The sequence below is a fragment of the Anser anser genome (genome assembly GCF_964211835.1).
Source record: "Anser anser genome assembly, chromosome: 27".
In the NCBI taxonomy this organism is placed as follows: Eukaryota; Metazoa; Chordata; class Aves; order Anseriformes; family Anatidae; genus Anser; species Anser anser.
Window position 1 is genome coordinate 6,205,539 of NC_139748.1, and position 18,548 is coordinate 6,224,086.

The following is an 18,548-nucleotide window of genomic DNA, read 5'->3' on the forward strand; positions in this document are numbered from 1 at the left end:
TCCGTCAAAAAAATCCCCGATTCTTCCTCCAATTTTATTTTTCTAGGGTCTCTGTGTTTCGTGGCGGGGGGCAGGAGCAGTGATGGAGAGCGGGTGCCCCCCAGCCGCCTCCCCCCCGCTGCAGCTAGGCCTTGGGCGATGGCGCGGGCTGCAGCCGCTGCAGCTCCAGGACGCGGAGGAGGAGGAGGAAGGCGACGCTCAGGAGGAGCAGCCAGAACAAAACCCAGTAGTGCTGCGGGAGGAAGAGCCACGGCCGCCACAGCTCCGCCGGGGACCCCTTGGACCTGGGAAGAAGGTGACAGGGGACGCTTGTCACCCAAAGGTGGCCCCAGCAGGGACGAGGTTTAGCCCAACGCCAAGCCTCGCCGGCCCTTTTGCAAACCCCAAACAAAACGAGACTGGGGAGGGCGCAGGTCACCTGTAATGCACAGGGAAACTGAGGCAGGGGCGAGGTGAGGCAGCCACAAACCATCCCTGCCCTCCATCCCCAAGCCCCCCAGCTCCATCCCCACGTGCCGGCCGCTTCGGGACCACAGAGCCCCCCCCCAGAGGCTGCAGGAAGGATTTGGGGTGCGCTCACATCAGCCCAAGCTGCTCCGGCTCCTCGCCCCCTGCACTCGTGTCCTTGCCGTCCGCCCCAGCCGCCGGCTCCCCGCTCACGGCGCCGCCCCGGCCCGGTGGCTCCAGCTCGCTCCTGGGGAGGGAGAAGACAGGAGGCTGTGCCGTCCCCCGTGGGATGGTGGCAGACGGTGCCGTGGTCCCCCCACCACCCAGCACGGGTACCTCTGGGTGCTGGCCGGGTGCTGGGACCCCTCCGGCTCGCTGGCGGGGGACGCTCGGCCGTCCGTGCTGGCACCTGGCTGGGCACAAAAAAGGGGGATTTTGAGCAGGGCCCCAGCCCCCTGGTGGCACCGAGCCCGGTGGCGGGGCGCAGCCCCCTCCTGTCCCCGCTGTGCGGGTCCTTACCAAGAGCTGCTTGGGGATGACGGCGATGCTGACTCTGCGGCGGGCAGACGCCTGCGGGGAACCGAGGGGCTGGGGTGAGCATCACGCCCCCTCCCCGCGCTCCCCATCCCCTTTTCCCACCTCCCCACCACGGGCAAGGGGGCACCGAGGAGGAAGAGGAGGAGGAGGAAGGACCCTGCCAGCCTCCCGCCAGCCCTGCTGCTACGGGGCAGGGGGAAGCCGGTGAGGAGAGGGAAGGGCAAAGCCAAGAGCATCGCGCCTGTCCTTGCTGCTTCGAGCTGTGCCGCCGGGGCTGCCTGACCCCTCCCCGAGCGCTCCCCTACCTCTTGAGCTGGAGGGGAACCAGTGCCGAATTCGAGCTGGTGCTAGAGAACGGCCTCCTCCCAGCCAAGCCCTGCAACGCAGAGGGACCTGCCTGAGACATCCCGGACACCGTCTCCCCCCGTGGCCACCCCCTACTTTTCCCCCCGGCCCCGGTGTTTCTAGCAGACCTCGCCCGCAGCAAGCGGCTGGGAAGGGTGGCGCTGCCCGGGGGGTGGCGGGTGCGAGGGGACAGCCGGGTGAGGGACGGTGGCAGGGCACGGGGACGATGGCTGGGGGCTGGCAGAGGGGCTGCTTCGCCCGGGTACCTGCTGGAAGGAGCGCATCAGGGGGTGAGGCCTCAGCCGTGGCTCCGCGTCATCTGGGAGCAAGGAAAAGAAGTCTTAGATTGCCTCCGAAAAAAGAAAAAAAATAATAATAAAAATAAAAACGGGGGCTGATATGCAGGCAAATGTAAACGTCCCCCCCCGTCGAAGGCGAGCAGGGCCCCGTGCCCCACGCCTGGCGCGAGTCCCAGGGGTGCCCTCACTGGGGAGACCTCGCCCGGAGCGTGCGTGGGGTTTGCAGGGCCGGGGGCTGGGGACAGAGCGTCCTTTGTGTGCCCCCCCTGCCCCGCATTCCCCGCTGGGCCGCGGGCCGATGGCTCTGCGGCCACCAGCACCTGCTCCCGCCCCGTGTCTGCTGTTACGGGGCCCCTCGTGCTCGTCATCGGGCCCGGTGGCTGCAGCCCCAGCTGTCACCCGCCCCCGTCCCCAGCTCGTGCACCCGAGGGACCCGGGACCGGGCCCTGCAGGGTCCCCCCCCTGCGGCGCCCACCTCACCCTGGGTCTCGGCCAGCTGCCGGTTGCGGGAGTTTTGCTGGATCAGGCGCTTCATCTCCTCCAGCTCGGCGTGCTCCCGCAGGTGGTGCCGCTTCAGGTTCTCCACGTGCTGGACCATCACCTCCGCCGCTCGGCTCATCCGGGCCTCCTGCAGCCGGGCGGCACGGGCCGTCGGCTCCCAGCTCCTCTGTCCCTACAGCCCCCCCCCCGTGTCCCCACCAGCCCCTCGCTGCCTCCCCGGGGGCCGAGAGCAGTGCAAACAGATCCCTTTCACACTCCCAAGGGCGCGCAGATCCCGTGCGCCCCAGCGTTCACAGCTAGATTCCCGCACCAGCACCGCGAGGAGCACGGAGAGGCCCCAGCAAGCCCAGCGGTGTGTCCCCAGCACCCTCCGTCCCTCCCCTCCCCACCCCGGGGTGATCACCGACCTGATGAACGGCCCCCAGCTTCTCCGCGGCGCTCGTCGCCCGCTCCACGGCGGCCGCCAGCACGGCCAGGCTGTGCTGCAGCTGCTCCAGCGTCTCCTTGCAGCCCGCATCCATGCAGGATGCGCCCAGCCTCTGCGCGGGGGGACATGGGGAGGATGGGGCAGCTGGAGACGGGGCTTTGAGTTCTCCAAGCCCCTCTGGAGCTGCAGATCCCCGGTGGATGCCAGCCTGCCCCGGTGCCACCTACCTCCAGGGCAGCCCGGCACTGCCCCAGCTCCTCCTGGATATTTTCCTCCGCCGCATCCCGTGCCCGCTTCTCCACCTGCACCCGTTGCCGCAGGGTGAAGACGTCGCAGCGAAAAGCCAGGGCAAGGTGGGCAAAGGCTGCCTGGGGGGGGGGCAGGAGGGCACACAGGTGGGACACAGGGCGACGCGAAGGCCACGCACCGCTGTCCCCAAGGCACAGCCAGCCCCCCCTTTAACGTGCCACCAAGCAGGGCCGTGCTGAGGACAATCAGCGCTTGCCTTTCCCCAGCACTCATTAGGCTGCTGCACGGCGGGGGGCAGCCCCCGGGAGATGCCACAGGCCTGAGACACGGCCCCCAGGCAGCCGATAACGCGTGGAAATCCCAAACCCTCCTGGCAGGAGTGCGCCGGGCAGATGCCAGCCCTCGCTGCGGGTCGCGGGCCAGCAGAGCCTGCCTCAGCCCTGGCACTCGCAGGACAATTAGTTTTATTAACGTGGCTCCCGCTGCCTCCGTGGCTAAGGGCGAGCCGCAGAGCACTTTGCAGGATTGCAGGCGCGCGGAGGTCGGGCTCGTCTCGCCACGGAAATGCGGCTGCCTCCGAATGCCAGCAGCGTCACCGGGAAAGGGACTCGTGCAGCGACTGCCAAGGGACTGCGGGGCCAGGGCCGGGTGCACGGCGCCCATCCCCTGCCCCCCTTTCCCCAGCCCGCCCCCGGCCCCTGGCAGCCCTCACCTCCACGTCCTGCTCCGTCAGAGCCACGCTGCGGAAAGAGAAGCGCTGTCAGAGGTGGTGGCACCGGGGGGGGGGCTGCATGCCGAAAACGCACGTGGTCTGCTCCCACGGGTGCCGGCCACCACCAGAATTGGGGACCCCCGCCTGCAGAGCGGCTCTCGTGCCACGGGAAGCCCGGTCCCCGGAGCATGCCGTGCCCCGGGACCCCCCGTCCTGCAGCCCCTGGTGCTCGCCCCTTTTACCTCTGCAGGCCCAGTCTCTCCAGCACCGAGAGCTCACCGGGGAAGCTCAGCAGCGGCTCCTCCAGGGTTTCTGCATCTGCAGGGAGGCAGTAACGCCGCTGGAGACACCGCTCATGAAGGCTTTTGGTCTGCTTTTCCTCCTCCCTCTGCCCTCCTGTCCCAGCATGAGAATGTCCCGATCCTTTCCCCAGCACCAGCAGGGTTTCACGTCCCCCAAACCAGTCCCCGGGTCTCCACAAAGGGAGCCAAACCCCATCAGACCCCAACAACCCACGCTGGTCCCCAGATGCTTCAAGCCCCACCACGAGGGGACCCAGCCGGGGACCCGGGTTGGGGACTCACCTTCCTCGGTCCTGTCACTGTCCCCGGTGCGCACGGCCAGCTCCTGCCTGTCCTTGCCCGGCTCCTGCGGAGGGGGACAAGGGTGCTGTCGGAGCAACCCCCTCCCTGGTGCTGGACGGCATCCCAAAAAGAGCATCACCGCGTGGCTCCGGGGTCCCGAACCCGGCACCCTCCCGCCCCTCTCACCTCGCTGACACGCTCCACGCTCTGCTCGCTCCCGGCCACGACCCCGTCCGGGTGCCCCTGGGGGCTGCTCATCCTCCCTGGGGACAGAGAGGGCGGTGGGAGCGGGGTGGCAGCGTCCCCTTGCCAGCCTCGGACCAGCCTTGATGGAGACCCCCCCCCACCCCCCAAAAAAAAATAAACAAAGTAAAACTACAGGAGTTTCCCAGCGGGCACAGGCTGGCAGGTGTCCCCCCAAACACCTCCACATTTTTAAGGATATCCCCAGCACTCAGGAGCAGCTTTAGGGGACCCGTTCATGCCCCCCAAGCTGGTGGGGGCGTGGGGATGCAGGCAGGTCCTGCAGGGAGAGGGGGCCCCCTTCCCAAACCCACGCGATGCTGCTCAGGGAGGGAGGGGGCACGAAACAACCCCTCTCCCCCCATCCCCGCTCCCAGCTGCCCTTACCTTCATCCGGAGACGCGGGGAGCCCGGCCGGCTCTGCCTGCTGCTCCCTGCGGAGAGGAGCCCGAGTAAACCCCAAAGAAACTCCAGTAAACCCCAAAGAAACTCCGGTGGGAGAGGCAGCATCCCAACCCCACGCTGCCCCGGACCTGGCTCCTTCCCGAGCATCCTCCCCAGCCCGCTCCGTCCCCGCTGTCCCCGGCGCGGGCGCAGCCTCCCCCTGTCCCTCCGCTCCCGCAGCCGCAGCAGAGGAGCCGCCGAAGCCGCTCGCAGCCAGCACTGAGTCACCGGCCCACGGCCGCGCTCCTCCTCAGCACATTTATTGCGCCCCGGCTGCCAAGCTGGCCTCTTCGCAAGCACAACGGCAAACACAGCTGCTGGCAGAGCCCCCAGGCATCATCTCGTGTCACCGCCGTGGGGGGACAGAGGGCCTTGGCACGCGTGCACACTCCCCAAAATCCTGTCCTGGGTGCAGGGATGTCCGGCAGCTCCGTAGCATCCCTGCTCGGTGGGGCCAGGGATGCTGGAGCACCCACACGTGGAAATAAAGGGGCTGCTGCGCAAAGAGCTCGTGCCGGAGCCCAGCGTGCAACTAGAAAAGGGGTTTGTGCCCCCAAAATTTGCTCCAGGCTCCGGACAGGGCTCGACAGAGCTTTTCCCTGCAAGTCGTTCCCCAGGATTAGCAACCAGAAGAAAAAAAAAAAAAAGAAAAAAAAAAGATCTCTGCTGCGCCCAAACGGCGCTCGGAGCCACCAGCCGGCCCCGCCAGCCCCGTCGCGGCCCCGTTGGCACCCGCCAGCCCCCGGTGCCCGTACCTGCGAGCCGGGGGGCTCTGCCGGCAGCCCCTCCTGTGCCGCTGCCGCGCCGCACGCCCCTGGGCACGTCCCTGCGCCTCTTCCCCCGCGCCCGGCGAGGTCCCCGCGAGCGGCTTCATTTGCAAAGTGCGGAGGCTCCAGGACCAGCACACCTATCACGAGAGACACATATTAGCTGCGCGCAGATGGGAGAACGCCTCTAAATGTTATATTTTTAAAGCGTTTTCGCACCCAGCAGGAGCTCCGAGCTCCTCTGCTGCTTCAGCGTGGAGGCATCTGTGGGGAAAGAGGTGGAGGGGCCCCAGCGGACGCGGGAGGATGCTGCTGGGATGCGCACGGGCACAGGGAGAGGCGAGCGAGGGATTTATGGCGAGCCACCTCTCTGTGCAACGCTGAGGGCAGATTTTCCCCCTTGCTACCCCCATTTTCCTGCCCCCCCCCGTGGTCTCCAGCATCGAGGGCACGAGCCTCAGCCCTCCGTGGGGTGCGCTTGCACCCCCTGCCAGCCTGGGCACCCCGTGCAGAGCGGGGGCGTCCCGCCGGGCCCCAGGCTGGGGGCGCTCCGAGCATCCCCGCCTGGCAGGCTCCTAGATAGATAAATACAAGGGGTTCCCAATTCCTTCTGTAAGCAAGCCCGGATGCCTCGTTTAAGTTGTTTTGCAATGTTTAAAAAACAGAGAGAGACAGCAGAGAGCCCGGGGAGTCGCTGCCAGCCCAGGATGATCGCCGTGCAGAAGAGGCTCTCCCGCAGGACGCGTGTCCTCGGGAGCTGTGCCCGCAGAAACGCAGCTACGGGGCAGAAGGAAATTTTTTTATTTTTCTTTGCCAGGACAAAATGCAGCAGAGATTTAAGTGGGCAAAGAGCAGGGACCGGTTGAGCCCACCCCGTGCCTGTGCAAAGCCTCAGCCTCAGTTGCCCCCGCACCAAGCTGGACAATTCTGCTTCTCCCAGAGCCTGCCCAGCCTTGATCTCGGTGTAAAAGCAAGCAATGCTCAACAACGCCAAATCCTTAACGCTTGTCGGCTGGGAATTGTCCCCGACACCTCTGCCCAGGGACCCGGGGAGCCCCCGGGAATCCCCAACCTCATCCCATCATCGGGCTTTTCCCGAGGGATGGCCCCCGCTGCAAAGCGTTTGCTCCGTGACAGCCGCCGCAGCCCCCGCCGGTTTTATCTTTGTTTTACGGCTCCAAATCCAGAGGCAGGCGGCTCGCTTGCACAACGGGGCACAAATATCACCCCCCAGGCAGCCGGACCCAGCTCTCTCTCGGCTCGGTGACTTTAGTTACCTGCCCAAATCCGTCCCAAGCAGCCGAAGGCTCGCACCCAGCCCTCGGTGCAGTCGGGTCCCCGGGAGGGGGCCGAGGGGGGTGGCACGGCCGGCGGGTCCGGGGCCCCAGGCGGTGCAAGCCGGCGGCGGCAGAGCCTCCTCGGAGGGGAGAGCGACCGCATCTGGAGCAGAAGGAGCTGCCAGGGAACGGCTCGAAGCGAGAAGGCCTTTAAAGGACATGCCCGAGAGCGGCCGGGAGCTCCCCGCGCGGAGCCGGGGCAGGCTGAGCGCCTCGCAGGTGGCCGGGCATCCCCTGCTCGGGGCGCGGGGCCCGATCCTGCGGCCTCTGGCGGGGGGGAGAGCTGCTGTCCGTGGCTGGGGAGCGGAGCTGGGGCTCAGCATCAGCCCCGCAGCAGGCTCAGGGTCCCTGTGGAGATGGGGGGAACCCTACACCTTCATGGGGGGGGCACAGCACGAGGCTAAACCAGGATGGGCGGTGAGGGGCCCCTGTAGCGATGTATTCGAAGTCCCGTCCCATCTGCCCCCACTGCAGCCCCGTTTCCCCCAGCCATCAGCCCCACTGCCCCTTTCCCTGCCCGACCCCTCTGCTCAAATCCATCGCATCCCCTAAAGCCGCTTTCTTCCCCTAATGAGCTTACGTGGAGTCGGACTCGATGCTCACAGGGGGGCAGCCTGCGGGCAGGCACCACCGTCAGCCCTTCCCCTGCCCCTGCCGCAGGTCTATGGGGGTCTGCAAATCCCCTAAGCCCTCAGAGGGCAGCCAGCAAACGGCATCTCCCAACCCGGGGCAGGGCTGGCCCAGCCTCGTACCCAGCTGCTGAGGGCACAGGATGCGGCCCCAGGGCCAGGGAGGGCTCGGAGAGAATATTTGAGGCTTTGAAGCAGGAGCCGTGCAGTGCCAAGGTGGGACGAAGCTTTTGAAATGGCCACCAGCAGCTCTGCCCCACCAGGCTGGGGTTTGCAAATGCCCCTGGAGCTTCATGGAGGTTTTGGTTTTTTTTTGCCCCTCCTGGGACAAAAAAAAAACTGCTTGGCCCTGACCCAACAGCAGAGCTGCTGGGAAGCCCTGAACCAGCTTAGGGGAGGGACAGCCCCAGATCTCCCCCTGCCTTCCCTGCAACACACCTACCTGGCGCATAATTAGCACCAATTAATGCCAATTAGCACCTTGTAAGCTCACACTGCCAGCACCAGGAAGACCCAGGAGCTGCGCAGGAGCAGCGTGGGTGAGGGAAACAGCCACAGACGTGCCCAAAGGCAGACTGGCACTGGCACCCTCTGCCTTACACAACCTTAAAATGCCTCCCGTAGGAGTCCCCCTTTTCCCCGTCCCTCTGTGATGTTTGCTGTGAAGGGCTGCTTGGGCACGTGGGTCCAACCTGCACGGTTCGGTGCTGAGGCTTTTTCTTGTCTCTCCTCGACACAGCCTGCAGCCAGGACTCACGCAGTGGGGCTCGGGAGTAAAAAGCCTGATGCGGAGCAGACGGAAGGTACAAAACCAGCTGCTCCCAAGGACAGGCAGAGGCTGGAAACTCAGGGGGTGGAGGACGGACACCCTGCATGCACCAGCGCCTTCCCATCGACGCAGCCTCGTTAACCAGCCCTCATTAACCGGCGCAGGCTGCTGGACCCATCCCTGCAGGCGCCCTCCTTGCCCCCCCCCAGGAGCAGCAGCCTGGCGCTGGGCAGGCAGCACGCCGGCCTCCACAGCCTCTGCCCCAGCCTCCTCGCGGGTTCACAGTTGCAGAAAGCGGCTCTGACAGACACACTGCCCTAAAAACACCACCACGTCAGCTCCCCGCACCAGAAGAGAGATTTTCTGCCTGAAAGCTCCTCTGTTGCCCACCCACCCGCATGCCAGGGGGGGTCCGGAGAGAAACATCACCCCTTTACGCAGGCCGTCACATTCACAGAGCCTCTACCAGCGTTTTCTAGAAGCACCCAGGGACTTTTATTGATTCTGCTTTTTAAACCTGGGAGCACCTACATCACAGTTAAGCCGCAGGGCCTTAAACAAGCGAAAGCAGCCCCACGCACAGACCTGTTGGAGGATGACGCAGAACAAGACCCTTGCTGGGACATCTCCAGCCCCGAGAGCTGAGCGGCTGCTGGGGGCTCGGGGTTCAGCCCTCGTGCCTCCTCCGGGGGGGGGTCCTGCAGGAGCTCACGGCCCCGCCGTCTCCCTGGGGCTCCTCCCGAAGCTGCGCTCAGACGGAGGGGACGGCGGTCATCTGGATTATCCACTTCTCGGCTCGGGAAGAAAGCCGCTCAGACAGGCACTGGCTGCCGCTGCTGCGGCAAAGATGATTTATGAGGCCGGTGCGGGGGGCCCAGTCCTGCAACAAGCACAAAGCGAAACCCCAGCCCTCGGCCAAACGCATCTTTGTGTGGGCCCTGATCTCCCCAGCTGACAGGGACCTGGCAGCCACCAGCCGTCCCGAGGGAGAGCACGACTCTCTTATGATGATTAAAAGGTTGCTGGCAAAACAGAGGAGAAAGAGTGGTTTTGCTTCTTCTGGTTCAATTTTAAATTTCAGGCTGATAAAAGGCTGCTGAGCCTTTCCCAAAGCGGCTCGCTCTGCGCGGCCCAGCCACCAGCTCTCAGCCCAAACCTGCACCAGCCTCGGCGTACTGGGGATTACACGCGTGCGATTCACAGCTTGTCACCAAAATGTGGCTACAGGATGGCTTCCCCAGCCCCAGCATTATTGCAGGGGGGGACACACAAACACCACGGCTTGGATGAGTCCCCAGCGGAGCAGAGAGATCGCGCACACAATCGCACCGAGTTAATTTCCTTGAAAAAAAACTATTAGGCCAAAAAGGGAAATCCCCTCCCTGCGATGAAGGGGATAAATCTCTACAAAAGAGGAAGCAGATAGGGAACCACTGTCAAATATCCCAAATAAATCAGCTGAAAATTATACACTGCCATGTACAGGCAGCCTAGGAAACCTCTAAACAACACTTCAGACCTTTCACTTCACCGATACTGCTAGTAAATCAAGACAAACACAAGCCCGGCCCTGGCTCTCCCTCCGTTCCTGGATAAGGTTCTGCTGAACTATAAAACCTGACGGATGTTTTATGACACTTCCACCTCTTTGCGCTGTTCAAGCTCATTTTAGAGCTCCTGGGAGGGTCAAGAAGAGTCAAAAGTAAAATTTTCCATGGGGGAGCTACAAACCACCACGTAAACGAGCAGCTTTCCCCCAGCACGTCTAGCATCTCCAGGGTTCGCTTCCAGCTTCTCATGGCTTATCTTGCACGTACACCCCAGAGGAATCCATTGTACACGATAAGCTGCAGCCAGCAGCAAAAACACAGCTAGCGAGGCTCTTTACACAGGCCAGCATAACGCTGCTCAGCAGAACAGGAACTCCCCCTTATAGCTTGCAAAACTGATCTCTGACTACTGTTTCTCAAAAAAAAAAAAAAAAAAAGCACGTAGGCTGGCCCAAAACGCAGCTCCCAGTAGCTCCAGATGAGTCGGAGATGCAAGCTGTGCATGGCACATAGCAGCCAAGAACAGCCTGTTCAGATGAGACAGTCACCTAAAGAAAGCAGCTAGCAGCTACAAAAACAAACATCCTGCAGCACGGAGATGCACACCGCGGCCAGGCGACTTTAAACCATTTACAGCTCTGGTCAGAGAGCTCTCAGGGTTTCCCTCTGGTTTTATCGATACCCAGCGCACGTCCTGCCAGCTCTTCTCCAGCAAGGACACCGGGAAGCTGACTGCCAGGTGAGTTTTGGAGACGAGTTTGTCCTCTGTCATCGTCATACGACCAACAGCCCCAGCCAGACAGGGCACCTAGGGACAAGGACACCGAGGTCACTTATGCTGGTAGACGTTTTACAGGGAAATTGTGAAGACTGCAGCCTGCTACCTAATAAAGCCAGAACAGCAGGCTCAGACCGTGATGATCAGGGCACAATTTCTATTTATGTCACATTATGGGCAGCCCTACAATAGCTTCAATACACTCAGCCACTAACTCACTGGTATGCAAATACATCAACAATTTGGCTCTCTTGAGGTTTCTTTCCTCCAGCTAGCGTAGACTTTGAAGCTTCATCAGTCCACTGTCACCTAAAATAGCTTGAGAGATTCTTACTATAAAGAAATCTGTGCTCTCAGCATTAAGAGCATCACTTAATGCTTCAGAGTTTCATTCCTCTGGCTGGGTCTAAACATTAATGAGCAAACTTGAAGCAGTAACATGTCACACCTACGTGCTTTAATCCCTCTTCTCCCTTTGTAGATGTAAATGTTTATGAATTTTTAAACAGTTCCTGAAGTATGCAATGCTTCAAAACCAAAATACACCATCACAAACCCCAGCGCTGACCGCCTTCGGAGTGCATCCACCCTCTCACAGCCACATCTTTTCAGTCCTCTGGCCAACAGGTGTCCAGCCGAGGTTTCCAGGGGTGTTTTCAAGGGTACAGAATAGAAATCTGGACAGAGTCAGGCTACAGAGACATTTTTTATTAGTGCATCACTAACTACCTCAAAAGGAAGGCCAACGATTGCCATTTTGCAGAAAAGAAATGTGACACTCAGGGAGACTTCTCCTGAAAACCATGCAGGAAAAAAAAAAAATAATCAGATTTCCAGAAGAAAAATCAAGTTTACCAGTTCTCCATCTAAACTCCATTCTGCTGCATTAAGTTACGGGTTCTCTCTTCCCTAACAATTGACATCCATCACAAATTCCTCCTACACAAATCACTAGCTAAGGTGTGCCAGCTTCTGGTAGCTATTTCCCTTCACAGGACAGCAACTGGGCAAAGCTCTTCAGCACCAGATATACCGAATATGGAAAGAAATGAAGATCCAAGATTGAAAGAAGTGAGATTTGTAAATCCCAGCAGATGAGAAAAACAACCCAGCAGAGCAATGCTGCAGTGCTCAGGAATCAGCTGAGCTGTCAGAGAAAAGCTTACATGCACAAAACTTACCACTTGTGCCTTGGCTCATCTGAGTCAATATAAAATCGTGATGGTCAATTAAGCCTAATCCAGAGCTGTCATCTTCAAACAGTCTCAAATCAATTTCTGTCTTGATTTAGCAGCGTGCTCAGGGCATTAAGAACTAAGGCTCTGTGAACTCCACCAAGCAGTATTGCTTGCCTGGTACTCTGGAATATAACAGGGCTAGAAAAACACTTGAAAAGCAAAGGCTTTGGACAAGATGACCCTTTGCTCTTCACTACAGATAACAAGTTTGTTTTCCTTACAGATTAAAAAAAAAACAACCACAAAGCTCTCCACCATGTTTCCTGTGTGCAGAGAGGAGCTGAAGGCAATGCCTGCCCCTAGAAGGGGGCAGCAGCACAGCCTGAAGGAGCAGCCAAATGGTGCTGGCATTGCCTCAACACCCAGATACGGTGCCAGAGGTTGGGCCATCACATCTCACCTTCATCTGCTATCAGACAGCAGGTTTGACCTCCTCAACCTGGACTACCAGCTTAGCTCAGAGCTGGAGCCAGGAATGAGCAATGTGCTCCGCGGCGGACTGCTGCTGGGAAGGCACAGTGCTTCTCAGCTGTGAGAAACAAAACATTGCACTCTGTATTTGAACAGGATACAGTAGTTTAAATCAACCCGAATCTAAGGGCTGGTACTACTACCTGGTAAGACACAGAGAGATGTTCAGTCAAGCTTTCAGAGATGCTGGCACTGGGTAGAAGATACAACATCCGGCATACTCATCAAGCCAAAGGGGACCTGAAAGCAGAGAGGGCTTCTACAATTAGCAGGCTAATCTTTTTTTCTTCCCTACATACATCTACTCAAACCTCATCCTGCAGCAGAGAGGGCCCTGGGCATTAGGGGAAGCAGACATTTAATGCAAACCACACGTCAGTTACAGGACTCTGATTACTGAAGTCCCACTAGGTTAGAGCACTTTGAAGCAAGAGCAGACTGCTCAGTGCAAGCAACATCAAGCCACGGAGCAAGGGCACCGTGACAGACACTGAGAGCAATCCCCCTTTCATCAGCACCTTCACCAGATGCAGCAAGAGATCCATCCCTAAGTTTCTGTCCGCACTTTAATTGAGATGGGTTTATACATCCACGCACGTAATGGCTGAGCGGAGTGTGCCTGGGTAGAGGGCTGAGCAGAGGTTGGTGAAACTCACAGGCTCTAATACTGCAAAAACACCCCACCAAAAAAAAAAAGTATAAATATATATATTGCCACTCAGTAATGCAGGGACTGCTTGATGGAAAACCCTTTTGTGTGAGGGAATACAGGAAAACTGGGCAAGTTTCCTTCTAAAGTGGAAAAGGCTGCCAGCCCCAGCCCTGGGCTTATTTCAGCATCACCCCACCCACACCCAGGAGTGAAGCACCTGCATGACAACATCAGCTTATTGAGAACATCAGAATGGATTTCATCAGAATGGATTTTATTTTCAGACCAAAAAAGCCAGCCTAGAGGTTACAAACCATTTCCCCCAGCAGCCTTTATGCTGTAACCCCCTCCCAGGCAATGCCCTGTCCGGACCCGCCTCACGCCCACCCAGGGCTCCGGCAGCAGCTCTCGATTTGGGGCGATTCGGGGCTTTGCAGCGCCCTCCCCACGGGTGGCGGAGAGCTGAGAGGCGCCAGCCGCCCTCGGCCGCCCCGCGGCGCAGCGCTCCCACACCCTGACAGGCGGCTCCTCCTCCGCTGCCATCTTGGCCGGGGCAGGACGGGAAGGACGCACAGGCGCCATCTTGGGAGAGGCAGGGCGGGAAGGAGCCGCCATCTTGGGAGAGGCAGGGTCAGAGGGAGCCGCCATCTTGAGCGCGGCGCCCACTAAGGGTAGCTGTGGCTGCAGATCACCTTAATTACACACGGTAGCAGAATCCTCCCATACGCATCCCCTTTCCACGACCTGAATCAAGGTGCTCAGAGACGGACCAGACACAGAGAAGGCTGGAAACTTCATGTTTAACTGAGAAAACCCCCATCATCACACCCCAGGTATCACCCCTATCCCAGGGCAGTCACTGCACTGGGATAACACCACAGCAGCCCCAGCCCAGCTCACAGCAAGGCAGCTGAACGCACAGCACCACACAAAGCCCCGGACAGAGGCAAACCTGCAGCCTCCCCCTGCTTTTTGAGCCACTCATTGGGTTCCTGTCATGCTGGTGAGCGACATACTAGCATCCTCCATCCGAGGAAACCACCAGCAGCTCCCTCGGTGCTCACCTGGGAGGAGGAAAGGAGAGAAATCAAGAGATTTCCTAGGGAAACAGGGAAACCTGCCAAGCCCAGGCAGGAACACACTCCTCACCTGGCAGGCACTCCTTCTAGCATGGCCTGCAGAGATTTCTTCAGGGCCGCATTGCTCCCATCCAGAGCGGCTGCCAGGCGGCTCCGGTGGGCTGGTGTGACCTGGGGGGGAGAGCAGCAAGGTGCTCAGATGGGCTCTGAGCCATATTACACCAGCAGAGCCCTGTGTCCTTCCCATTCCGAGGCAGAGATGCCCTGAAGAAGAGACCCCAGGGCCAGGTCCTGGTTCAGCTGCAGCCCTCTCTGACAGCCCCTCAGCCTCTCACCTGCCCCCCAGAGCCAGAAAACACCAAACATCGGCAGCAAGCCAGGCTTTACTCACGTGGCTTTGGTACATGGTGAGCACAGCCGTCACCAGCTTGGCATAACTCAGAGACGTGGCGAAGGCCGGGGCCTGCCGGCACAGCGTCAGCACCAGGAGGTCGAAGAGCTCGGGGGGTAGCGCCTCCTGCGAGAGGGACAGGAGTGGGGAGGATTGCTGGCCATTGCTGCTGGAGCCAGCTGGGGATCTGCAGGGCACAGGGGCCTCACCTGCCTCCCCAGCACGGCCAGCACCACCGGCAGCAGCCTCTCCGACAGAGGAACCTCCAGGACCTGGCTGCAAAGGACAGTGAGGAAAAGATGAGCCATGCTGCTCGCACGGCCCTGCTGGATCTGCAGGGCAGAGCTCAGCTCGTGGTCTCTTACCTCAACACCAGTCTCACGTAGTCAGGCTCCAGGCACTCCTCCACGAGCTCACACACCAGCTTGGTCTGTTCAACACCTGCAGGGGCAAAGCAGAGGTTGCCAAATCCACAGGGATGTGCTTGACCCTTCCTGTTACCCCTTCAACCCAGTCAGGACACCCAGAAAATCAGCTGGTGCGTTGTGCGCCCCTTCTAGGGCTCAGATAATCCAGCTTTCTTCAACCATCTGCGGCAAAAGGTTTAATTGCCAACAGTTCCCAGCAAAGGGGGATGCTGCCCTGGTGAAGGTGCATGCAGGATTCTCTTCCTGTGACCACAGCCTCCATCCAGCTGTCCCCAAAACCACCCATGCCTCCCGTGAGGGCAGCCGACAGGAGGGCTCGAGCCCAGCGCACCTTCCCCTGGCTCCTGTAGGACCGGAGCCACCAGGACCCGACAGAAAGGCTGGGAGTACTTGGAGCAGAACGAGGTGAGGGCAGCCATGAGGTGGCGGGAGGGCGGCTGCGAGAGGGACAGGACCTGTGGAGAGAGAAAACACGATGTGGGGACCGCAAAGAGGGAAACAGGGTAGACACAATCTTGGAAACCTCTGCCCGGGCACTTACTCGCTTGAGGAAGAGCTGCTCAGCCAGGACGGCTGCGCTGGCGTAGCTGAGGTCGGGTGTGAGAGCCAGCAGCCAGCTGCAGAACCGCACCAGAAGCTGCTCTGGGCACGTGGAAAGCTGGAGGAAGGAGCACAACCCCTCGAGCTGGGGACAACAGAGGGGACAGGGACGTTAGGGACAGCAGCAGGCCCTTTGCAGTTGCGAGGACACCGATGCTCACCTGGCTAGCAGAGCAGTTGCTGAGGATACGCAGCTCGGGTGGGACACTCAGCTCTGGGCGCTGCAAGGAAACAGCCCCTGGGTAATGCACCAAATAAAACAAAATACAGCTCTAGGGCTTCCCTCTTCCCTCCCACCTCCCCACTTCAGCTAGCACTGACTCCACATGCTGCAGAGGTGGCAGCTGGGCTGTCTTTTTATCAGTCATCCCCGTGAAACCCATCTCCTCTCCCATCCCTTCTGGAGGCCCTCGGATGAGCCCATTTAGCCCGCCTGCAGCAAGGAGAACGGCCAAAGCAACCACTTACGTTGGACTCTTGCAGCAGCAGCATTTTCAGCCTTGGTCCGTGCATCTGGGGAAAATGCGGTAAAGGAAAAAGAAACGAGACTAAACATTCACTGGCTGGAAAAGGGGAGGAAAACCCTCAGGTAGGGAGTTGCTGGCTCAGTTTGCTTCCTGATTTCTAGGAAAAGCGCTTTAGGAGGGTAATTTCAAAGGTAACTGATGACACCTCTTATTTACACAGCAATTTTCAACATCCTGCTGTTTTGAGGCTGGACATCGGAGTTATCTGGTGCCAAGCACCAGCCCTGCACAGCCCCCTTTTAAAAGGGAAGGTGAAAATCACAACACCCTTAGAAAAACCAGCACAGCCCCACAGCTGCAGCTCGCTGTCAGTCTGCAGGGAGTTTGGGCTCCTTGCCTAGGAGCAGTATCCCCGAACGAGAATCATTATTTGTCTCTAAGGTACCCGTGCCATGCACACAGCAGCAGCCCCCTAGGGAGGCAGCAGCCTGAATGCTCCCAGGGGACCTTCCCTCCGCTGTGAGGCTCAGAGGTGTCCCCAGGAGACGCAAGGATGCTCCCAGAACAGCATCCACCTCTCCACTAGGCAGGAGAGGTTTGGAGAGGGGAGTGCGCAGATCTAGCATGGAGGTGGATTTCTCTCATACTAGGAAAATTCACCTAGGATGAGGCCAAGAAACACAAAGAAATTTGAAAACCTCCCCAGCACCTGGATAAAGGACTGGACCTCAGCTGCCACCTCTGTCTGAGAAATCCTGCCAGGCTCCCCAGCTGCATCCTGCTGGGAGCTTTCAGGAGCCGCCCCAGCCGTGCTCTGAGCAGATCTGTCCCCCGCAGTCTCCCCAGGCATCTCTTCCACCCCTGCTTCATCTTCTCCGTCCTGGCTTCCCGGCAGGTCAAACACCACCTCCTCCAGCAGCACCCTCTTCCCTCCTCTCTCCTCATCCAGCTCCAGACTCTCCTCGGACACTTTCTTGCGCTTCCCACCTGGGAGCAGGGAGCCAGCCGCGTCCCCTGCGGCACCAAGCTGCTCGCTGGAGCACCAGTTCAGTTTTCTTCGCCCCTCCGGTTTCCTCTGGGCGATTTTTCGGCACATGCACCTGAGCTGCTGCCGGCAGGCGGCCGTCAGGGCAGGGGGCGGAGGGGAGCTCTCCTCGCCCCGCAGCCCCCGCTGCAGCAGGTCCCCCAGTGCCTGCACCCAGGGGTCCGGGCTGGGGTCCCCCCTCGCAGCCCGCAGCAGCTGGCGGACGCAGTCTGCTGGCACCACCGCTGCCACCGCCTGCAGCAGGGAGAAGAGGTTTCTCTGGCACACGACAGGGAGCAGCAGCAGCCGTGGTTTGCTGGAAAAGGGGAGAAAATGAAGCAGCAGTGCATCAGAGCAAAGTCCTGCATGGCCCCAAGTCCTTACGTGCCCACCCACCCATGGAGAGGGGTCTAACAGGGCCAGAAAAGCCGAGGAAACAGCCAAACTCCTCTACCAGCTTTTGCAGACAAGCTGGAAAAGCAGCAGCTCCCTGCTACGGCCCTGGCATCACTCACGGCCCATCGCACCGGAGGAGAGAGGACGCAAGGGAATTGGGCACCCGACGCAAGGGAATTGGGCACCCGATGTCCCAGACCCCCCCACTAAACCCCAGGTTTCAGGATCGCAGCCGACTCACACAGCCAGGGCCTCCTCCGGCCCCTCCAGCGTGGGCTCCTCCATGCACAGGGCGGCCGTGAAGCCTTGCCAGGAGAACCCCCCAGGTTCCTCACGGGTCTGGACCCGCTGCAGCACGCGGAGGGCAGCCAGCGTCCCGGAGGGGCCCGAGGCCAGCGCGTGGAGCAGGAGGCGGCAGGGCTGGGCCAGGAGCTTCAGCCAGGGGAGCTCCATCACTGCCTGGGGGGGCTCCGCAGTGCCTAGGGGGAAAACCTGGGGGGCACCAGACACCCAGAAGGGTGCAGGGAGGATCCGGGCACCCCCAGCACCCAGCCCCGGAGCAAGCCGCTGGGTGCTCCCCCAGCGGAGGCTGGGTTTTGGGGGGCTCCCCACAGCTGGGGAGGGGGGAAAAGGGGGGGTGGGGGGAGGTCGTGGGTACAGCGAGCACCCCAAGGAGCCCCAACCAAACCGCCCGCAGCACCCACAACTCCCCACGGAGAGCCCAGAGCCCAGCAGGCACCCACCGGGGAGGGAAAATAGGGAGGTGGGGGCACCCAAAGCCCCCCCCGGAGCCCACCCGCGCCCTTCCCGGACCTTTCCCGCGGAGAAAGCGCGCGCTGTATGCAAATGAACCCCACGTGCGCGCCTTATGCAAATGAGCCCTTAAAGGGAAACCCCCACCGCTCGCAGCCCCAAGCCCGGGGGTCCCTTTACCCCCCCCCCCCCCGAAGCAGGGGGCACAGGCAGCGTTCCGCAGCACGTTTTTATTGCACGATTTCCAAAAGTTTGGCTAAAAGCAGTTTAAAAACGGTGCCCTCCCCCCGCAGCCTGTGCGTTAAAACCCCCACTGCCCCCATCCCAGGGGCGCTAACCTGCCAAGGAGGCACGGGGAGGGGGCTGCGTGCCCCAAAACCCCTGCGGCTCCATCACCCCCAGCTTCCCAGGGCTTCAGCCGGAGCATTTGC

General features: G+C 60.6%; 2 protein-coding genes across 5 annotated transcripts; both read right to left on the reverse strand.

Moving 5' to 3' along the window:
- Window positions 1-20: 20 nt before the first annotated feature.
- LOC310887002 (uncharacterized protein) lies at window positions 21-11,100 on the reverse strand. 3 transcript variants are annotated; one of them, XR_014575580.1, is made up of 16 exons: window positions 8,876-11,100; window positions 5,544-5,695; window positions 4,732-4,778; window positions 4,288-4,364; window positions 4,102-4,165; window positions 3,760-3,835; window positions 3,518-3,545; window positions 2,784-2,924; window positions 2,537-2,668; window positions 2,109-2,256; window positions 1,596-1,648; window positions 1,290-1,360; window positions 967-1,017; window positions 784-860; window positions 581-694; window positions 21-284 (listed from the first exon to the last, which is right to left on the reverse strand). XR_014575580.1 is itself a non-coding variant. In XM_083812379.1 (15 exons), the coding sequence occupies exons 2-15, from the start codon at window positions 5,660-5,662 to the stop codon at window positions 125-127; spliced, it is 1,287 nt and encodes a 428-aa protein (XP_083668505.1). In that variant the 5' UTR covers window positions 5,663-5,695; window positions 8,876-11,091; the 3' UTR covers window positions 21-124. The 3 variants fall into 3 exon arrangements, 1 of the variants encoding a protein (XP_083668505.1); XR_014575581.1 differs by lacking the exon at window positions 1,290-1,360 and having other exon boundaries at window positions 784-856; window positions 8,876-11,095; XM_083812379.1 differs by lacking the exon at window positions 1,290-1,360 and having other exon boundaries at window positions 8,876-11,091.
- A 1,566-nt stretch (window positions 11,101-12,666) lies between these two features.
- FANCE (FA complementation group E) lies at window positions 12,667-18,207 on the reverse strand. Of its 2 annotated transcripts, XR_014575579.1 has the most exons (12): window positions 17,606-18,207; window positions 16,654-17,284; window positions 15,946-15,990; window positions 15,639-15,698; window positions 15,419-15,562; window positions 15,209-15,332; window positions 14,815-14,890; window positions 14,659-14,725; window positions 14,450-14,575; window positions 14,129-14,229; window positions 13,932-14,043; window positions 12,667-13,723 (listed from the first exon to the last, which is right to left on the reverse strand). XR_014575579.1 is itself a non-coding variant. In XM_083812370.1 (11 exons), the coding sequence occupies exons 1-11, from the start codon at window positions 17,815-17,817 to the stop codon at window positions 14,040-14,042; spliced, it is 1,590 nt and encodes a 529-aa protein (XP_083668496.1). In that variant the 5' UTR covers window positions 17,818-18,207; the 3' UTR covers window positions 13,761-14,039. The 2 variants fall into 2 exon arrangements, 1 of the variants encoding a protein (XP_083668496.1); XM_083812370.1 differs by lacking the exon at window positions 12,667-13,723 and having other exon boundaries at window positions 13,761-14,043.
- Window positions 18,208-18,548: the final 341 nt, after the last annotated feature.

Bases quoted from the DNA above. Each gene is read 5' to 3' on its own strand.
- LOC310887002 (XM_083812379.1), bottom strand. From the start codon at position 5,662: ATGAAGCCGCTCGCGGGGACCTCGCCGGGCGCGGGGGAAGAGGCGCAG. The intron at 2,669-2,783 runs GTAGGTGGCACC...CCCCCCGCGCAG, and splicing joins AGTGCCGGGCTGCCCTGGAG to AGGCTGGGCGCATCCTGCAT. The intron at 1,649-2,108 runs GTGAGGTGGGCG...CCTTGCTCCCAG, and splicing joins GCAGCTGGCCGAGACCCAGG to ATGACGCGGAGCCACGGCTG.
- FANCE (XM_083812370.1), bottom strand. From the start codon at position 17,817: ATGGAGCTCCCCTGGCTGAAGCTCCTGGCCCAGCCCTGCCGCCTCCTG. The intron at 17,285-17,605 runs GTGAGTCGGCTG...CCCCTTTTCCAG, and splicing joins CCGGAGGAGGCCCTGGCTGT to CAAACCACGGCTGCTGCTGC. The intron at 14,576-14,658 runs GTGAGGCCCCTG...TCCCTCTCGCAG, and splicing joins TGGCCGTGCTGGGGAGGCAG to GAGGCGCTACCCCCCGAGCT.